This window comes from Heteronotia binoei, chromosome 5 (assembly GCF_032191835.1).
Source record: "Heteronotia binoei isolate CCM8104 ecotype False Entrance Well chromosome 5, APGP_CSIRO_Hbin_v1, whole genome shotgun sequence".
Classification (NCBI taxonomy): Eukaryota; Metazoa; Chordata; class Lepidosauria; order Squamata; family Gekkonidae; genus Heteronotia; species Heteronotia binoei.
This window is the reverse complement of record NC_083227.1, coordinates 9,294,453-9,314,739: the sequence shown is the minus strand read 5'-3', so window position 1 is coordinate 9,314,739 and position 20,287 is coordinate 9,294,453. Positions and strand designations below refer to the sequence as shown.

The 20,287-nt window shown below is 49.8% G+C and overlaps 1 protein-coding gene across 1 annotated transcript; it reads right to left on the bottom strand.

Annotated features, from left to right (window-relative positions):
* Positions 1-1,036: 1,036 nt before the first annotated feature.
* LOC132571661 (class I histocompatibility antigen, F10 alpha chain-like) lies at positions 1,037-19,751 on the bottom strand. Its single transcript, XM_060238454.1, has 5 exons — positions 19,679-19,751; positions 11,350-11,706; positions 8,869-9,147; positions 6,069-6,353; positions 1,037-1,131 (listed from the first exon to the last, which is right to left on the bottom strand). The coding sequence occupies exons 1-5, from the start codon at positions 19,749-19,751 to the stop codon at positions 1,037-1,039; spliced, it is 1,089 nt and encodes a 362-aa protein (XP_060094437.1).
* Positions 19,752-20,287: the final 536 nt, after the last annotated feature.

Genomic DNA, 20,287 nt, shown 5'->3' with positions numbered 1-20,287 from the left:
AGAGGTGTTTGTGAGTTTCCTGCATTGTGCAAGGGGTTGGACTAGATGACCCTAGAAGTCTCTTCCAACTCTAGGATCCTATGAAATTGGGCTCTCCTTCCTTGGAGGTCTTTCAACAGAGGCTAGATGGCCATCTGAGAGCCATGAAGATCCTGTGAATTTAGGGGGAGGTGTTTGTGAGTTTCCTGCATTGTGCAGGGGTTGGGCTAGATGACCCTAGAAGTCCCGTTCCACCACTAGGATTTTATGAAATTTGGCTCTCCTTTCTTGATTTATTTTCAACAAAGGCTAGATGGCCATCTGACAGCAATGAAGATCCTGTGAATTTAGGGGGAGGTGTTTGTGAGTTTTCTGCATTGTGCAGGGGTTGGGCTAGATGACCCTAGAAGTCCCGTTCCACCTCTAGGATTTTATGATATTTGGCTCTCCTTTCTTGATTTATTTTCAACAAAGGCTAGATGGCCATCTGACAGCAATGAAGATCCTGTGAATTTAGGGGGAGGTGTTTGTGAGTTTCCTGCATTGTGCAGGGGGTTGGACTAGATGACCCTCGAGGATCTTCCAACGATGTGATTCTCTGATTCTAAGTCAGTGGGACTCCCAGTGGGCTTAAGTTCTGGGTGAAAGTCCAACCAGGAGACAAGATGACCCCACTTCTCTTCCACCACCCTTGAATTGGGAGTCTGTTGGAGGATCGCCAGGAGAGGGTTATTTCACTCCGATGTGCAGAGCCTCCCCTGCCTCCAGCACATGGAGGGGTGGACTGGAGGACCTTACGGGCAGAGAAGAAAGTCGCAGGTAGGGTTGGGGGAGACCAGAGGCTTGGGCCCTCCTTCCCCTCGCCTCCCCTTTGCCCTTCCACCTGTCCCACTTTTGACGTGTTGGATGTGCGATTTTAGTGTCCATCTTTTTAGGATCACTTTTCTGAGAAGCTGCCTTGGGGGAGGGGTGTCCCTGCTGGAGAGAGAAAGGCCAGCTGGAAGTACTTCCCACCACAAGAATCACACGCACACAGCCCTGCCAAGGCATGGTCTATTTACTTACTCATGCAGATGAGCCCAGCCTTCATGATGGTGGCAGCAGCCAGAAGAACCACAATAATGATGTTCAGAATGAGCCCCACGTTGGATCCTGAGGACGAAAAGGAGGGGAAAAGATCTCTAACAAAACACTGTTAAGTAGTTTCCCGGAGCGACTAGGATCAACTTGCCAGAGCATCACTCTACTCTGACTCTTGTTGCAACTTTTATTGAAGGCACCAAACGCAGAGACAAGTGAACTAGACCTATACAGCAGCAAAGGAACCCACTATTTAATTGACCCAAGATGCCCCAAGATTAATTAATTGACCCAAGATGACTTGCCCTTCTCTTGCTATGTATAGATGAGAAGCCCTTCCCTTCATTAACTCATAGTTGCTTTTTGAGAGGGGTGGAGGGAGAGAGAATTCATTTGGCCTTCCAGCCTGGTCTCTGGATTCTTTTGCTGGTTACAATGGAATGAGCCCCCCCCCCCCCGCCCTCCTTCTGAGGCCCTTTCATCAGCTGGTCAGGCGGAACCTGAGGGCCTTTCAGCTGCTCCTGGACCCCCCAGCCCCCATGTTGAAGTGGCATCCCAGAGAGGAAGGGGCATCCCTCACTCTCTGCTATGGTGTCTATTGCTGCTGTTCTTCTGCAGAGAGAGAAGCAGGAAGTCACAGCCAGAAGGGAAACCCAAAGGCCATGCATCCACACCCTGCGCAGTGAAGCTGGCCACCTCTTAGGTCCAGAACTCCCCAGCCCCCCCATCGGTGGCTGCTGCTGTCGTCTGTTTGGCTGATCAGTTATATCGTCTGATTTGGAGGCCTTTGGTAGGCCCCAGCCTTTCTTGGCCAATCGGTTCCATTTTTAGTCCCACAGGTGGTCAGCTGGTCCTGGCCTTCCCTGACTTGTGTCAGCTGGTGCTGGGAGCTCCCAGACGAATTCAAGCCTTGGCCTTTTTCACCCGCTTCAGTGGCTGTTGCTCAGACCAGACTGCAGAGCACAGATGTGGAGGCTGCCCAGGAACATTGGCCATGGAGTGGGATGGCCGATAAAGAGTCGGCTGAGACTGAATCCAACTAAGATGTTCTGTTGGGGATTCAGGCCTGGGTTGCGAACTCCCTACTCTCTTTTTTGGGGGTGGGGGGGGATTTTTATTTTATTGGTGGGTGGGTGTGTCTGCATTTGGAAGTCATGTCAGCCTCTAGTGTCTGACCCCTACTGGGGGCCTGGAGGATATTCAGAGAGGTGGCTGAATAAAGCCTGCCCCTGTCCTCCCGACTGGGTATTTCAAGGTCACCTCCTGAGTACTAACCACAGTTGACCCGCTTAGCTTCCGAGATTGGGCTTGCCTGGGCTATTCAGGTGTGGGCCCAGCTCCCTATGCTTTATGGGGTGCTATCAAAGATTTCAGGTTTTCACAGCTGGTAACATCATTAGGGTTTGTAGGATCTTTCGGGCTCAAGTGCCGTGTTCTACTGGAGAAAGTTTTCCTTCCAGACATAAGAACATAAGAACATAAGAGAAGCCATGTTGGATCAGGCCAACGGCCCATCAAGTCCAACACTCTGTGTCACAGAAGAACATAAGAGAAGCCATGTTGGATCAGGCCAATGGCCCATCCAGTCCTACACTCTGTGTCAAATAAGAACATAAGAGAAGCCCTGTTGGATCAGGCCAATGGCCCATCCAGTCCTACACTCTGTGTCACATAAGAATATAAGAGAAGCCATGTTGGATCAGGCCAATGGCCCATCAAGTCCAACACTCTGTGTCACAGAAGAACATAAGAGAAGCCATGTTGGATCAGGCCAATGGCCCATCCAGTCCAACACTCTGTGTCACAGAAGAACATAAGAGAAGCCATGTTGGATCAGGCCAATGGCCCATCCAGTCCTACACTCTGTGTCACAGAAGAACATAAGAGAAGCCATGTTGGATCAGGCCAATGGCCCATCCAGTCCTACACTCTGTGTCAAATAAGAACATAAGAGAAGCCCTGTTGGATCAGGCCAATGGCCCATCCAGTCCTACACTCTGTCACACAGTGGCAAAAAATGTTATATACACACATACACTGTGGCTAATAGCCACTGATGGACCTGTGCTCCATATTTTTATCTAAACCCCTCTTGAAGGTGGCTATACTTGTGGCCGCCACCACCTCCTGTGGCAGTGAATTCCACATGTTAATCACCCTTTGGGTGAAGAAGTACTTCCTTTTATCCGTTTTAACCTGTCTGCTCAGCAATTTCATCGAATGCCCACCAGTTCTTGTCTTGTGAGAAAGGGAGAAAAGTACTTCTTTCTCTACTTTCTCCATTCCATGCATTATCTTGTAAACCTCTATCATGTCACCCCGCAGTCGACGTTTCTCCAGCAGCCAAAAAGGTCTGAGCGCCTGCTCCGGCTGCAACGCCACTGAGGATGTTCTCCGCAGCTGAGAACGAAACGTCTGGAAGGAAAACTTTCTCCAGTAGAACACGGCACTTGAGCCCGAAAGATCCTACAAACCCTTTATGGGGTGCCCTTAACACCGCCACAGACTGATCCAGAAACTCCAACTGGTCCAGAACGTATAATCATTTATTGCAACTAAGGATGGAAAAAGAGGTAATAAAAGAATCTATGGTTAAATGGGATCACGGCTGCCTTTTTGGATCTATCAACATAATATTGCATTAGACCGGTGGTTGCAGTTGTGGGAAAAAGGTGTACATTTATGAAATTGGTGGCACAAGTTTTGACCAGAATATCACGGACTGCACACATTCAACCTGTGCTTCGTTGGCTGCATTGACTTCCGGTGGAGTATCAAGTCAGGTTTAAGGTCTTGGCATTGACCCTGAAGGCCTTGAGTAGTCAGAAACCCGCATGACCTTGGGATCTCTCCTCCGGTATGTCCCCTGAAGACCTTTATGCTCTGCAGAGAACCATCTACTGGTGATTCCCAGCCCAAAAGAAGTCCAGCTGTCCTCAACCAGAACTGTATTAGAACATAAGAGAAACCATGCTGGATAAGGCCAATGGCCCATCCAGTCCAACACTCTGTGTCACATAAGAACAGAAGAGAAGCCCTGTTGGATCAGGCCAGTGGCCCATCCAGTCCAACACTCTGTGTCACATAAGAACATAAGAGAAGCCCTGTTGGATCAAGCCAATGGCCCATCCAGTTCAACATTCTGTGTCACATAAGAACATAAGAGAAGCCATGTTGGATCAGGCCAATGGCCCATCCAGTCCAACATTCTGTGTCACATAAGAGAAGCCATCTTGGATCAGGCCAATGGCCCATCCAGTCCAACACTCTGAGTCACATAAGAACATAAGAGAAGCCATGTTGGATCAGGCCAATGGCCCATCCAGTCCAACATTCTGTGTCACATAAGAGAAGCCATCTTGGATCAGGCCAATGGCCCATCCAGTCCAACACTCTGTGTCATGCAGTGGCCAATATATGTGTTTGTGTATATATATTTGTATACACACACACATATATATACCTATATACTGTGGCTAATAGCCACTGCTCCATATTTTTATCCAATCCCCTCTTGAAGCTGGCTATGCTTGTAGCCGCCACCACCTCCTGTGGCAGTGAATTCCACATGTTAATCACCCTTTGGGTGAAGAAGGACTTCCTTTTATCCGTTTTAACCTGACTGCTCAGCAATTTCATTGAATGCCCATGAGTTCTTGTATTGTGAGAAAGGGAGAAAAGGACTTCTTTCTCTACTTTCTCTATCCCATGCATAATCTTGTCAACCTCGATCATGTCACCTCGCAGTCGATGTTTCTCCAAGCTAAAGAGTCCCAAGCGTTTCAACCTTTCTTCACAGGGAAAGTGTTCCAGCCTTCTAATCATTCTAGTTGCCCTTTTCTGGACTTTCTCCAATGCTATAATATCCTTTTTGAGGTGCGGCGACCAGAACTGCACACAGTATTCCAAATGAGACCGCACCATCGATTTATACAGGGGCATTATGATACTGGCTGATTTGCTTTCAATTCCCTTCCTAATAATTCCCAGCATGGCGTTGGCCTTTTTTTACTGCAATCGCACAGATGGGCCCAGATGCCGTTCGGCACAGAGTTCCACCAAGTGGGAGCCAGGGCAGAGAAGGACCTAATACAGTCCTGCAGTGTTTGCAAGAAGAAGGCTGCAGATTTGTACTCCGCTTTTCTCTCTGAATCAGAGTCTCAGAATGGCTCACAATCTCCTTTCCCTTCCTCCCCTACAACAGACACCCTCTGAGGTAGGCGTAGCTGAGAGGGCTCTCACAGCAGCTGCTCTTTCAAGGACAACCTCTGCCAGAGCTATGGCTGACCCAAGGCCATTCCAGCAGCTGCAAGTGGAGGAGTGGGGGAATCAAACCCAGTTCTCCCAGATAAGAGCCTGCACACTTAACCGCTACACCAAACTGGCAAGGCCAGATATTCCACCAGGCTTTTGGTTGAGGACAGCGTTGGGGACCATCTTGCTGGCACTCCCTCCTCCTCCCCGCCTTCCTTTCCACCTTCCTGTGGGGCAGTGACATAATTGGAATCCGAAGTGTTAATGCTGTCTGAAAATGTTTTTAATCTATGCATTACTTAAGTTGTTCTATTATCTATGAATGTTTCTATTGTTACATTGTTCACTGCCCCGAGCCATGTGAGTTCAAGGGTAGGGCAGTCTATAAATTTAAATAATAAATAAAATGACATCATTCAGCCTGGCCAGCAGCGGGGGGGGGGGGGGGGGGGATTTCCCAGGCGAAGTGTCTCAGGTTGCTGGAGGTGGCAGGAATTGCACTGACGACTTCCCCCCTGCAACCTCCACACTCCCCCTGGACTTTCCCCCCCTCAGCTGGCCCCTTTAACACAAGGGGTGCAAGCAACTGGCTAGCACCCCAAAGGAAATCCAGAGACCTACTAGGAAATGCTGCTCTAAACTGTAACCTGGCGGGGCAATTTTTATGGAGTTCCCCCCCTTCCTCACATAGATTCCTTCCTGATTGGCTAGCCCCCACCCCCATGGAAACAGGCCTTCCCCCCGCAATCTCTCACCTGGCTCCTCCCAGGCCAAGTCCAGGGGCTCCGGCAGGCTGTCGTGCCCCACCCGGCACCGGTAGCGATCCCTCTCCTTGGGGTCCACCTCGATGCTGAGCCAGGTGTGGTAGGTCCCGTCCGAGTTGGGGACGACACCCCCTGAATAGGTCTCTGGCTTCTGGTCCTCCCCGTCCTTCATCCAGGCGACCTCGATCTCCTTGGGGTAGAAGCCGTAGAGCTGGCAGAAGAGGGTCTCCTGGCCATCGTGGCCCTTCTTGCGTGCCACCCTTGCCATTGGGGCCTCTGCAGAAAGGGCAACGTCATCCTGTGTTAGCACCCTGCATCTCCCAAGATGACAGATTGGAGACTGGCCTTGAAGGGACCCCATGTGGCCATCCATACCCACCCCAGATAGGAGGCACCCAGCCTGCAGCATCTCCAAGAGATGAAAGAAGCCACAGAAGTGGGCTCTCCAGCCTATTCTTGGAAATTATATTGTTGTTCTGAAACTGGCCTCATGAATCCTTTCTGAGTTGGGGGCAAATGGCCTCCCTTAATGCACATTTCAAGGTCCCCCCCCCCCAAAGTGATCTTTAATATTCTCTTTAGCAAGGCAGTCGATCCTGAAGACCCTCTGAAAGGAACTGAGGAAGGCAAAGCCTTCTCCCACAACACAGCTTCCAATCTACAGCAACGGTGTCGAACTCATTTGTTATGAGGGCCGGATCTGACATAAAGGAGACCTTGCCGGCTGGGCCATGTATGTCATAAAATGTCATGCCAAGTAGCAGAGATATAAACTATACAAATAACACAGACAAACACAATTAAAGATTTTTTTAAAAAAACCTTAAAGTAAAACATGATTAAAATATTAGCACTTGTTGGTCTTAAAGGTGTTTTCTTTGTATCTCTCCCATGGGATCCAGGGAACTGGACAAAGGAAGCTCTGGCTCCTTCCTTCCTTCCCCCAGGGGACAAGGATGGGGAGGAGCCTCAGCCAATAGAAGGAAGAGCGGCTTGGCTCAGTAGTTCTGCTGTAGGATTGAGAGAGCATGGCAAAGCAAACTCTCCCTCCCCAAGACAGGAGTCTCATCCAATGGAGAAAACAGAGGCTTTGCTCTGTAGCTCCTGTATGACTGAGCAAGCCTTGCAAAGCACGCTGTGATGCAGAAGGAAGCAAGAGAGGGAGAAGGAAGCAGATGACAGCTCATTGCTCGGGGGCCTGAGAGGAGCCCTCCGAGGGCCTCAATTTGGTGCCCAGGCTGCATCTTTGACACTCCTAATCTAGAGCAAGAAAGAAAGAAAGAGGAAAAGACTAGAGGCCCTGTCCAGTCAAGTCTTTGCGGTAAAGCAATTTGGACAAGCACCCCCATTACGGGCCTCTTCTGGGCCCAGGAGGCAGAGCTGGTGCTTGTGTCATTTCTGTTCCACATTTGGAACATTTCTTTGAACAGGGCCTTGGAGGGCATGATGAGGGGCCACAAGCACAACAAGTGGGGAGAGCTCTGCTTACTGTGGGTCTTGCCTCCCACTAATTAGACTCTCAAAGACTGTAAAAACAGTTCTCCAAAGTAGAAAAGGAGCTTACTCTCTTTATAGAATCATAGAGTTGGAAGGGACCTCCAGGGTCATCTAGTCCAGCCCCCTGCACAATGCAGGAAACTCACAAATACCTCCCCCTAAATTCACAGGATCCTCATTGCTGTCAGAAGGCCATCTAGCCTCTGTTCAAAAACCTCCCAGGAAGGAGAGCCCACCACCTCCCGAGGAGGAAGCCTGTTCCACTGAGGAATCACTCTAACGATCAGGAAGTTCTTCCTAATGTTGAGCCGGAAACTCTTTTGATTTAATTTCAACCCACTGGTTCTGGTTCTACCTTCCGGGGCCACAGAAAACAATTCCACACCATCCTGAGAGCCAGTTTGGTGTAGTGGTTAAGTGTGTGGACTCTTATCTGGGAGAACCAGGTTTGATTCCCCACTTCTCCACTTGCACCTGCTGGAATGGCCTTGGGTCAGCCATAGCTCTGGCAGAGGTTGTCCTTGAAAGGGCAGCTGCTGTGAGAGCCCTCTCAGCCCCACCCACCTCACAGGGTGTCTGTTGTGAGGGGAGAAGACATAGGAGATTGTAAGCCGCTCTGAGTCTCTGATTCAGGGAGAAGGGCGGGTTATAAATCTGCAATTCTTCTTCTTCTTCTTCTTCTTCTTCTTCTTCTTCTTCTTCTCTATATGTCAGCCCTTCAAGTACTTGAAGATGGTGATCATATCACCTCTCAGCCGCCTCCTCTCCAGGCTAAACATCCCCAGCTCCTTCAACCTTTCCTCATAGGACTTGGTCTCCAGACCCCTCACCATCTTTGTTGCCCTCCTCTGGACCCATTCCAGCTTATCTATATCCTTCTTAAAACGTGGTGCCCAAAACTGAACACAATACTCCAGGTGAGGTCTTCCCAGAGCAGAGTAAAGCGATACCATCACGTCACATGATCTGGACACTATACTTCTGTTGATACAGCCCAAAATGGCACTGGCCTTTTTAGCCACCGCATCACACTGTTATCAAAATGATGAACATCGAGAGAGCATGCTAGGAAATGTTCCTTTCTCACAAAGTCAAAAATAATCCCACACGTGAGCCAGCTTTGAAAGGAGTGGGGGCCTCCCCGGTTGGAGTTTTGAAGCTAGAAAAAATGTTTCCAGCCGGCCTGCGCAATCAAGTCCCAACATGGGGCTGCGCAAGAAGCCAGAAGATAAGCACCCAGCCCCACAGCTTGGGGGAAGCAGCCCCCATGGCCTCGCCCCCCATAGCTCCTCACCTGTCTTCTGCTGGGTCTCATTGCCGTAGCCCAGGTACCTCTGCAGCCACTCCACACACTCCTCCTCCAAGTAGGCATTGAAGCGCTGGGCCCACTGGGGCTCACCCTCCCACCTCCTCTTGGTCTCCTGGGCCTGGGGGACGCGGGCCGTCCAGCTGAGGGTCTGCCTGTCCAGGGCGAGGAAGTCCTCCCCGTCGTAGGCATACTGGTAATGCCCCCTGCTGAGCTGCCCCTCCGGCCCCACCTCGCAGCCGGACATCCATTGCAGGGTGTGGAGCCCTGCAAGAGACACGCGGGAGATGAGAGAACATTTGGGGTGTGTTTCTTTGTGTGGGGGTCTTTCCCCACTTGAAGGAAAGCGGGATGGGAGACTGCAGAAAGGCAAGCCCCTCTCGTCGGTGCCTCTCTGCTCCCCACTCCCCATGGGAGGTTCTTGCCTCTTCCCCTCACAGGGACCTGCTTCCTAGAACGAGAAACCATCAGGCGACAGGTGAACTTTTGAGCATATCCTGCGTCCCTCCCTTGCACATTTTCTCATTAGCAGCGGGAAGGGGGGGGGGGACTGAGCAGGAAAGCCCAGGGATGCAGTTCCAGCTGGCTTGGTGTCAGGGGGTGTGACCTAACAGTCAAATCTACCCAAAAAAACCCCCCAACCCTTCTCGTTCGCATATCAATAACGCCTGGAATTGGAAGGGTCTTCCATTCTGGACATCAGGGGTCACGGTCACGCAGCTCTGGGAGAACTACCAGGCCTTTGTCCCAGTTCTTGGGGGAACTCTTGTAAACCCTTCAAGCCACTGGTTCCTGGGACAAACCTGTAACAGTGCCTCAGGGAATATTTCCCCTATAATTAGAAGACCACATCTTCATTTTGTGTGTGTGTGTGCATGCGCTCTGGACATCAATCATATCCCCCCCACACACACACACACTATTGGGTATGAGATGCTCCGTTTTAAAGAAGAGCTGGTCATTTCTCTCCTCTGCTGACCTGAATCTACCAGACTGGTAAACCACAATTTCTTCCCTCCTCCACTATCTTTATTTCTTCTTAAGCAGCTTTTCTATGTGCGTTTTTCAGCATGCTTCGTTCTTTGAGTGTTTTTCACTCTTTTATTATTTTCCAATAAAGACACTACCACTTGAACATCAGCCTGGTTTACTTCAGAGTTCTCTTAAGGGCTGGACCCTAGTGTACATTTGTACCCTAGTGTTTTTCCTCTTTTATTATTTTCCAATAAAGACACTACCACTTGAACATCAGCCTGGTTTACTTCAGAGTTCTCTTAAGGGCTGGACCCTAGTGTACATTTGGTGGAAATCCCTGAGTTACCTGCCTCTTGCTAGCTAATTTCCCCAACTAATTAATCATTAGACCAATTTGGGTAACGGAGGAGACCTCGCCCTACTGTTGTCCTAACACTGGTATCCCCTTTTCTGAGGAAATAGTGAGGGGGTGGAGCCAGGCTTCTGGGGTAGGGGGGAGGGAAGACGGCTGTCTACTGGATCTGCTTCTTCTACAGAATTTGCATTTCTCCCATGGTGGGGGCTGCCCCCAAAGTAGTGCTGAGGCAGACCCCTCTTTTGCAGCAGAGATATGTGGGGGTGTGGGGGGGGAGGGAGATGTCACGTTAAGGATGGAGGCCACAAAAAAGGGAGCTCCTCTCCAAGGAAAAGCTGCCCTCCAAGCCCTCCTTTCTTCCCTCGGGCAGCAGCACCTGTAGAAGAAATGGGGGAGGGGACTGCCCCACCCCCTTCCCAAGTTGTGGGGATGCCACAGCCCCCCCCTCCAGAAAACAGCCACCAAACTGCAGGATACGGGAATTGTGCTTTCCTAGATTCTTCTCTAAGAGCCCCGTGGCACAGAGTGGTAAAGCTGCAGTGCTGCAGTCGGAGCCCTCTGCTCACAACCTGAGTTCGATCCCAGCGGAAGCTGGTTCAGGTAGCCGCCTCCAGGTTGACTCAGCCTTCCAAGGTCAGTAAAATGAGTCCCCAGCATGCTGGGGGAAAAGTGTAGATGACTGGGAAAGGCAATGGCAAACCACCCCATAAAAAACGTCTGCCATGAAAACGACGTCACCCCAGACTCAGAAACGACTGGTGCTTGCACACGGGACTATCTTTACCCATTTTTTTTTTTTAGATTCTTCTCTTCTATGTGTGCGAAGGAACGGTGGGGGTGGAGGGGGAGCCCCACCATACCCCAGCGGTGCCCACCAGGACAACCAATGTATTTTTGATCTCCACCTCTCAAGCCAAGGGGAGGGTTATTTGCCCCACTCCCCTCCCTACATATCTGCTCTAACTGGTATCCAGTGTGTGTGTGGGAGGAGGGGGAGTTAAGAGTTTGAATAATGTGAAGCACAAAGGCGAAGGGGGCTCCTTCTTCCTCCCCCTGAGGTGCAGCCCCTCCCTTTCTCTTGCCTTGGGGAGGGTCGGGGGAGGCGAAGGCTGCTTCTCTCCCCCCCCCCCTCCGCTCACCTTCACGGCTCTGGTTGTAGCGGCCCCGCAGGATCTCCAAGCTAGTTCTGAAGACATATTCTGTACTCTGCAATATCTGGTTAGTCCTTTCCCAGAGGCCGGCCTCATAGTCCTCCACCTTCTCCATCCAGGGGACTCGAGGCACATTCCGCCTCGTGATGCTGTCATAGCGACTGATGGGCTGCTCGTCCACGTAGCCCACAGCGATGAATTGGGGCAGCCCCTGACTGGGCTCAGACATCCCCATTTCAAAGTAGCGCAGGGAGTGGAAGGAGGAGGAAGAGCCTGGGAAGAGAGAGAGAGAGACAAAGAGAAAAGGAGGCAGAGTTAAAGGGACTGTCACCCAGACCCCCACCACTGTTCAGAAATCCAGGCTCAGACATCCTCATGTGAAAATAGTTCGGGGGGGGGGAGGAGGAGCCTGGGACAAAGAGAAAGGGGGGTCAGAGTTAAGGGGGTTGTTGGTGAGGAAGGGCCCCCCAAGATCTCCCCACACCCCTGTTCAGAGGCCAGGCTAAGTGGGGGTGAGGGGAATAATAATAATATGATATTGGATTCATATCCTGCCCTATACTCTGAATCTCATAGTCTCAGAGCAGTCACAATCTCCTCTACCTTCCCCCCCACCCACAACAGACACCCTGTGAAGAAGGTGGGGCTGAGAGAACTCTCACAGAAGCTCCCCTTTCATGGACAACTCTTACGAAAGCTATGGCTAATTCAGGCCATTCCAGCTGCTGCAAGTGCAGGAGTGGGGAATCAAACCCGGTTCCCCCAGATAAGAGAGCTATGGCTGACCCAAGGCCATTCCAGCAGGTGCAAGTGGAGGAGTGGGGAATCAAACCCGGTTCTCCCAGATAAGAGAGCTATGGCTGACCCAAGGCCATTCCAGCAGCTGCAAGTGAAGGAGTGGGGAATCAAACCCGGTTCTCCCAGATAAGAGAGCTATGGCTGACCCAAGGCCATTCCAGCAGCTGCAAGTGAAGGAGTGGGGAATCAAACCCGGTTCTCCCAGATAAGAGAGCTATGGCTGACCCAAGGCCATTCCAGCAGCTGCAAGTGAAGGAGTGGGGAATCAAACCCGGTTCTCCCAGATAAGAGAGCTATGGCTGACCCAAGGCCATTCCAGCAGCTGCAAGTGAAGGAGTGGGGAATCAAACCTGGTTCTCCCAGATAAGAGTCTGCACACATAACCACTACACCAAACTGGCTCTCTGGACACATAATGGGACCAGGGACATTGAGGAATGGGGAGAGGAAATCGGAGAGCCTGAGGAGCGAAAAGAGAAGTGGAGTGAACAACAAGGGAAGACCAGAAGCTGTCTAGGTTCACCTATTTCCAGGCGGGACCTGGGCATCTCCCAGAAACACCACTTTTCTCTAGAGATCAGTTCCCTAGAAAAAATGGCTCCTTTGAGGGGCGGAGTCTATAGCATTCTCTTACCCCTGAGCTCCTCCCCCTCCCCCTGCCTCCACCCTGAAATCCCCAGGAATTTCCCAAAACTCTGAAGAGCCGGTATCAGGATGGAGTCATTCAGAAATAAAAACTAACTGCTTTGCTATTGATTTCAGTCTACTGCTTTCAGAGAATTTGGACTAGAGCAGGGGTGTCAAACTCATTTGTTAGGAGGGCCGGATCTGACATAAATGAGACATTCGGCCAAGCTATGTTGGGCCAGGCTGTGTGTGTACCTATTTAAGGTTAGGTAGCAGGGATATAAACATTATAAAGGACACAAACACAATCAAAGAAAACTCTTAAAATAAAACATGCTTAAAATATAAGCACTTGTTGGTCTTAAAGGTGCTTTCTTTATATCTCTCCCATGCAATCCAGGGGAATAGGCAAAGGAAGCTCTGGCTTTTTCCTTCCTTCCCCAGCGGACGAGGAGGGGGAGGAGCGTTGGCCAATAGAAGGAAGAGAGGCTTGGCTCAGTAGCTCTGCTGTGCGATTGAGAGAGCAAAGCAAGCTCTCCCTCCCCGAGGGAGGAGCCTCAGCCAATGGTGAAAATAAGAGGCTTTGCTCTGTAGCTCCCGTGCAACTGAGCAAGCCTTGCAAAAGCAAGCTGTGATGCAGAAGGAAGCAAGAGAGAGGGAGAAGGAAGCACATGACAGCCAGTTGCTTGGGGGCCTGATAGGAGCTCTCCAAGGCCTTATTTGCCCCCCGGGCCACATGTTTGACACCCCTGGGCTAAGGAGTTACATGGAATATACTTATGTGGGTAAGTAACTCTGCATAGGATTGCACTGCCAATGCAGGTGGATTTTTATATCCAGATGGCATAATTTCCAGAAGGATCTTTTTTTTTTTCTTTCCTTCTGATGAATGGATCTGCTCTTGCCAGACTGGGGGAAGCGGGCTGCAAAACTGGGGTCTTAAGACAATTCTGCAGCAAGCCAAGTCACTGACACATAACCCCCCCCCCCACACACACACACACACAAGTCACAGACGCATACGCAACACCCACACACACATACACAAGCCCCCCATTGCTATCAAGAACCATTTTTAAAAGAAAGCTTGAATGGGACACAGAAAGCCCACTGACTTCTACACGCCTCAACTTTTAATACTCGGTGGCAGCTGTTCTGTGATCCTTCCCACCGGATCAGCAGCTGGTTTGAGCAAGATCCGCTACAAACAGGAGGAAGCCAGAAACCATTTCTCAGATCCAGTCCAAGGAGGAAGAAGGGGGCTTCTTCCCCTCTGAGCTACAAGCTCCTCTCCTTGCCCAAAAGACACAGACAGCCACAGGGGCCCACAGCAAAGCCAGGAAAAAGCTGTCATCTCATTTATCCTGATGTTTTCAATGGCATGGCTTTTGCTTCTTTCTCCTCTCACCCTCAAGAGCCCCGTGGCGCAGAGTGTTAAAGCTGCAGTACTGCAGTCCTAAGCTCTGCTCACGACCTGAGTTCGATCCCCGGAGGAAGCTGGGTTTTCAGGTAGCCGGCTTGAGGTTGACTCAGCCTTCCATCCTTCCGAGGTCTGTCAAATGAGTACCCAGATTGATGGAGGGGAAGTGTAATGACAGAGGAAGGCAATGGCAAACCACCCCGTAAAAAGTCTGCCGTGAAAACGTTGTGAAAGCAACATCACCCCAGAGTTGGAAATGACTAGTGCTTGCACAGGGGACCTTTCCTTTCCCTCTCACCCTCAGATAGCCACCAGCTACACCCACCAAAGGAACATGGACCAAGAACCATTTTTAAAAGAACGCTTGAATGTGAGCTTTCCTCAAATGACACACAAAGCTGATTCGATTTCTATATGCCTCAGAGTTTTCAGTCGTTTGTGGTGTGATCTCTCTGGGGGGGCGGGGGGGGCATATAGCATAGGGGCATACGTGGACGTCCCCCTTTCCTACCCCCCCCCCATCTGAATAATTCACGACCTCTCCAGGTCCCGTCTCCCTTGGCCCAAACTTCTGCATGGGGGGGGGAGATTCTTCTTCCCTCTCCTAAAGCACAGACCACCTTTGCCTGGGGGGGGGGAGGGCTCCTAGCCGCGCTGAGCCCCTCCATGAGGGGAATTGTGGAAAAGACAAACCATAGAGCCTCACCTGCCCCTCAATGCATTTGACCCTCTTTTCAATCCCCCCAAGCCAGTGGCCTTTATTGTTTCTTGTGACAGGGAGTTCCACAGGCCAGATATGCCTTGGCTAAGGGAAGCAATCCTTCGGACCGTCTGCAACCAGCTTCCACTCGCTTCCCCGGGCTGACTCTGAATTCTGGTGTTCCCATATAGGGAGGAAGTTTCTGCCTGCTCTCTCCCCCCACCCCATTTTTAAAACTCTACCTTCCCTAAGCCATTATCCTCCTAAACAAAACCCTGGGGGACAGAGCAACATCACCCCTACCTACCCCCAGCAGAGAGGGGATCCTGTTGCCCCAGAATCCCCATGGAGCTCAGACAATGGCATTTCATTGGGGGAACTCCGTTTAGGGGCACTCCCCTCATTTCCTATAAGCCCCTCTCCCGCTGCTGGACTTTGGCCAGGCTCCTGCCCCAGAGCGCTTCCAAACACGCCAGCTGAAGGAAACAGAGTTTGCAAAAAGCTATAGATGGTAAAGGGAAAAGAAATCCCCCCCCCACAATTTCTGAGCCAAGGATCACACCACAATACCTCCCATTTGGTACATTATTTCAGTGCAAATGCTGCCCTTCCCCTCCAACACCTGGAGAGACTCACTAGAACACCCCACTACCTGCAGAAGCGCAAGGACCATCTTGGATCAGGCCACTGGCCCATCCAGGCCAACACTCTGTGTCACACAGTGGCCAAAACCCCGGGGGCCATCGGGAGGTCCACCAGTGGAACCAGAACTCCAGAAGCCTTCTCAGTGTTGCCCCCTCCAAGCACCAAGAAAACAGAGCATCACTGCCCCTGGACATAAGAACATAGGAGATGCCATGTTGGATCAGGCCAATGGCCCATCCAGTCCAACACTCTGTGTCACATAAGAACATAAGAGAAGCCATGTTGGATCAGGCCAATGGCCCATCCAGTCCAACACTCTGTGTTACTTAAGAACATAAGAGAAGCCATGTTGGATCAGGCCAATGGCCCATCCAGTCCAACACTCTGTGTCACATAAGAACATAAGAAAAGCCGTGTTGGATCAGGCCAGTGGCCCATCCAGTCCAGCACTCTGTGTCACATAAGAACATAAGAAAAGCCGTGTTGGATCAGGCCAGTGGCCCATCCAGTCCAGCACTCTGTGTCACATAAGAACATAAGAGAAGCCATGTTGGATCAGGCCAATGGCCCATCCAGTCCAACACTCTGTGTCACATAAGAACATAAGAAAAGCCGTGTTGGATCAGGCCAATGGCCCATCCAGTCCAACACTCTGTGTCACATAAGAACATAAGAAAAGCCGTGTTGGATCAGGCCAGTGGCCCATCCAGTCCAGCACTCTGTGTCACATAAGAACATAAGAGAAGCCATGTTGGATCAGGCCAGTGGCCCATCCAGTCCAGAACTCTGTGTCACATAAGAACATAAGAGAAGCCATGTTGGATCAGGCCAATGGCCCATCCAGTCCAACACTCTGTGTCGCATAAGAGAAGCCGTGTTGGATCAGGCCAGTGGCCCATCCAGTCCAACACTCTGTGTCACATAAGAGAAGCCATGTTGGATCAGGCCAGTGGCCCATCCAGTCCAACACTCTGTGTCACATAAGAACATAAGAGAAGCCATGTTGGATCAGGCCAATGGCCCATCCAGTCCAACACTCTGTGTCACATAAGAACATAAGAGAAGCCATGTTGGATCAGGCCAATGGCCCATCCAGTCCAACACTCTGTGTCACATAAGAACATAAGAGAAGCCATGTTGGATCAGGCCAATGGCCCATCCAGTCCAACACTCTGTGTCACATAAGAACATAAGAAAAGCCGTGTTGGATCAGGCCAGTGGCCCATCCAGTCCAGCACTCTGTGTCACATAAGAACATAAGAGAAGCCATGTTGGATCAGGCCAGTGGCCCATCCAGTCCAGAACTCTGTGTCACATAAGAACATAAGAGAAGCCATGTTGGATCAGGCCAATGGCCCATCCAATCCAACACTCTGTGTCGCATAAGAGAAGCCGTGTTGGATCAGGCCAGTGGCCCATCCAGTCCAACACTCTGTGTCACATAAGAGAAGCCATGTTGGATCAGGCCAGTGGCCCATCCAGTCCAACACTCTGTGTCACATAAGAACATAAGAGAAGCCATGTTGGATCAGGCCAATGGCCCATCCAGTCCAACACTCTGTGTCACATAAGAACATAAGAGAAGCCGTGTTGGATCAGGCCAGTGGCCCATCCAGTCCAGCACTCTGTGTCACATAAGAACATAAGAGAAGCCATGTTGGATCAGGCCAGTGGCCCATCCAGTCCAGCACTCTGTGTCACATAAGAACATAAGAGAAGCCACGTTGGATCAGGTCAATGGCCCATCCAGTCCAACACTCTGTGTCACATAAGAACGTAAGAGAAGCCACGTTGGATCAGGCCAATGGCCCATCCAGTCCAACACTCTGTGTCACATAAGAACGTAAGAGAAGCCACGTTGGATCAGGTCAATGGCCCATCCAGTCCAACACTCTGTGTCACATAAGAATGTAAGAGAAGCCACGTTGGATCAGGCCAATGGCCCATCCAGTCCAACACTCTGTGTCACATAAGAACATAAGAGAAGCCGTGTTGGATCAGGCCAGTGGCCCATCCAGTCCAGCACTCTGTGTCACATAAGAACGTAAGAGAAGCCACGTTGGATCAGGCCAATGGCCCATCCAGTCCAACACTCTGTGTCACATAAGAACGTAAGAGAAGCCATGTTGGATCAGGCCAATGGCCCATCCAGTCCAACACATTTTTATTTCTGTTTCCTTCCACGTATCTGGGGCATTCTTTCCTCCCAACACTTCATTAAATACTGCTTGCATTTCAGGTGCAATAATGTCAATCATTTCTTTATAGAATTCACCTGGGAAAGGTTATATCTCAAAGGTTATTGCAGAGTGGAAGATATGTTTCGAAGTGGAAATCTTAAACCCTTACAGGAAATAACAGAAGAAATAGGGAAACAATATTGGTTAATAGTAGCTGGGCTATACAAGACAGTAAAAAAGATTAGCGAAAATGTAGATTTTTGGACAGACACGCCAATGGAAGTACTATACAAAGAAATGGCAAAGCAGAAAAAGGGTTTGGTAGGGAAGATATATAGAATGATGATAGTAAACAAGGAAAAAATAGTAGAGTATTTACTGAGGAGATGGAGCCAGGAGGGCTGGATATCAGAGAGGACGGTGGAAAAAAGTAAGAAACGAATAGAAGAAATCAAAGTAACTAAATTCAAAGAACTTGAATATAAATTTCTTACAAAATGGTACAAGACCCAAGCACAATTAGCTAATATGATTCCAGGATTGAGTCCGCTATGCTGGCATTGTAAACTTTCTAAAGGTTGGTATGCACATATGTGGTGGGAATGCCCGGAAGTAAAGATTTTTTTGAACAAAATTATCAAAATAATTAGAAAAGTATGCAATATAACATTAACTATAGAGTTTAATCTTATGTTGAGAAGTACAATAGGTGGCCCGATAATAGACAGAAGTATGCAAAATTTAGTTAAGGCTATGGTATTGGCGGGTAAGGCGGTTATTGCTTTGGGTTGGAAGGACAAAAGTAAATGGACAGTAGAAATCTGGTACAATTATTTGTTTGAATTTATACAGTCAGACATCGTGGCGGTACTTAACAAGGTAACATGGGATGTGAAAACCAAGGAAATTATGACCAGGTGGAAGACCTACCTAGAATGGACAGCAATAGAATGAATGAATGAAAGTTTAATACGGTCAAAGACCAATCAATTAAATACAAATAACTTAATAAGATAGAGTCAGGCAATAGTAAAATGGGAATAAAACATACACAGTATAAAATATAATTAGGCAATACTATAATGAGAATAAAACATAGACAGTATAAAATATAATTTCCTCCCCAAAACACTGATTAAATTCCAGAACCAAGGCGTTCAATTGGGTATTCCCCTTAAGAATTGCTTCCGGAGACTTATGGCTCGCGAAGCAAACTTTGCCACACATAAAGTGGTTCCTTTGTTCCTATCAGCCAATAATCTGTCTAGCTGAAATCTAATATTTCTTCCAGGGACACTGGCACAGATCGGGAGTATATACTCGGCCCTAATATGCTGATATAATTTACATTGGAATAGTACATGCTCCCTATCTTCCGGTTTATTGTCCCCACAAATACACAGTCTCTCCTCGTATAATTGTCCTGTGTATCTGCCTTCAATAATAGCTGACGGTAACATATCAAATCTGAGAAGAGTAAATGCTCTCCTATACTCTGCTTTGTCAAGATTTTGCAAGTATGGCATCAGTGTTATTTTATGTAACTCCTCTATTCCTGGTAAATAGCCTTTAAGCTGATTCAGATCATGCAATAGAAGGAAGGACGGACATTCAGTGGAAGATTTGGACTTCGTGCCCATGGCTGGAGGGAAGAGACTAGGAGTAAAGGGTGGGGGGGGGGGGAGGAAGGGCGTGTCGGAAACACAAATATTTGTTGTAATGGACTAAACAGAATAACAAATAAAGATTATTTTTTAAAAAGTGATTAATCAGTAACAGTTTTGCTGAAACTGAGGCACGAAGAGACAGGAAGAGCAAAGCAGGACTCTGAGAGGTTACATGGAGCCATTTGTAAATCAACTCAGATATCTGAGTCCCCAATCCAGAATCCACTTCCCAGCAGCAGCCACCCAGATGGCTCAGAGAAGCCCCCTGGGAGGGACTTACCGCAGCCCCCCACCGCCAGCAGCAGTAGGGCAACGCCCCCCGGGAGCAGGACCCCGCTCGGGAGCCAACCCATCTAGCTCCGGAGCAAAACTCCGCTTCTCCGTCCCTGCCGTTTGCAAGAGACTTTTGATCCAGCCAGGCGGGGAGGAAAGCGGCGCGAGAGCCGGGATTGGCCGAGGAAAGAATTTCTCTCCAATCGGAAAGAGGCGCTCCGAAAGTGTCACCAGTCGCTGGGCGGACCCCTCGCCGGTAGCCAGACTCGGCTGCGAAAGGGAAGAGAAAATTGGCTTCGGACTTGCCTTGGAAGTCCCCCCCCCCCGCCCTTGTGACTCTGCTGTGTGTGTGGGGGGGGGGGGGGGGTATAAGAAGACATTGGATTTATATCCCGCCCTCCACTCAGAGTCTCAGAGCTGCTCACAATCTCCTTTATCTTCTCCCCCCACAACAGACACCCTGTGAGGTGGATGGGGCTGAGAGGGCTCTCACAGCAGCTCCCCTTTCAAGGACAACCTGCCAGAGCTATGGCTGGCTCAAGGCCATTCCAGCAGGTGCAATTGGAGGAGTGGGGAATCAAACCTGGTTCTCCCAGATAAGAGAGCACTTAACCGC

What these genes read in the sequence shown, in the direction of transcription:
- LOC132571661 (XM_060238454.1), bottom strand. Translation starts at nt 19,751, where the DNA reads ATGGGTTGGCTCCCGAGCGGGGTCCTGCTCCCGGGGGGCGTTGCCCTA. An exon ending in TGAGACCCAGCAGAAGACAG is followed by an intron (nt 6,354 to 8,868) that starts GTGAGGAGCTAT and finishes CCCTTTCTGCAG; the next exon opens with AGGCCCCAATGGCAAGGGTG. An exon ending in CTTGGCCTGGGAGGAGCCAG is followed by an intron (nt 1,132 to 6,068) that starts GTGAGAGATTGC and finishes TTTCGTCCTCAG; the next exon opens with GATCCAACGTGGGGCTCATT.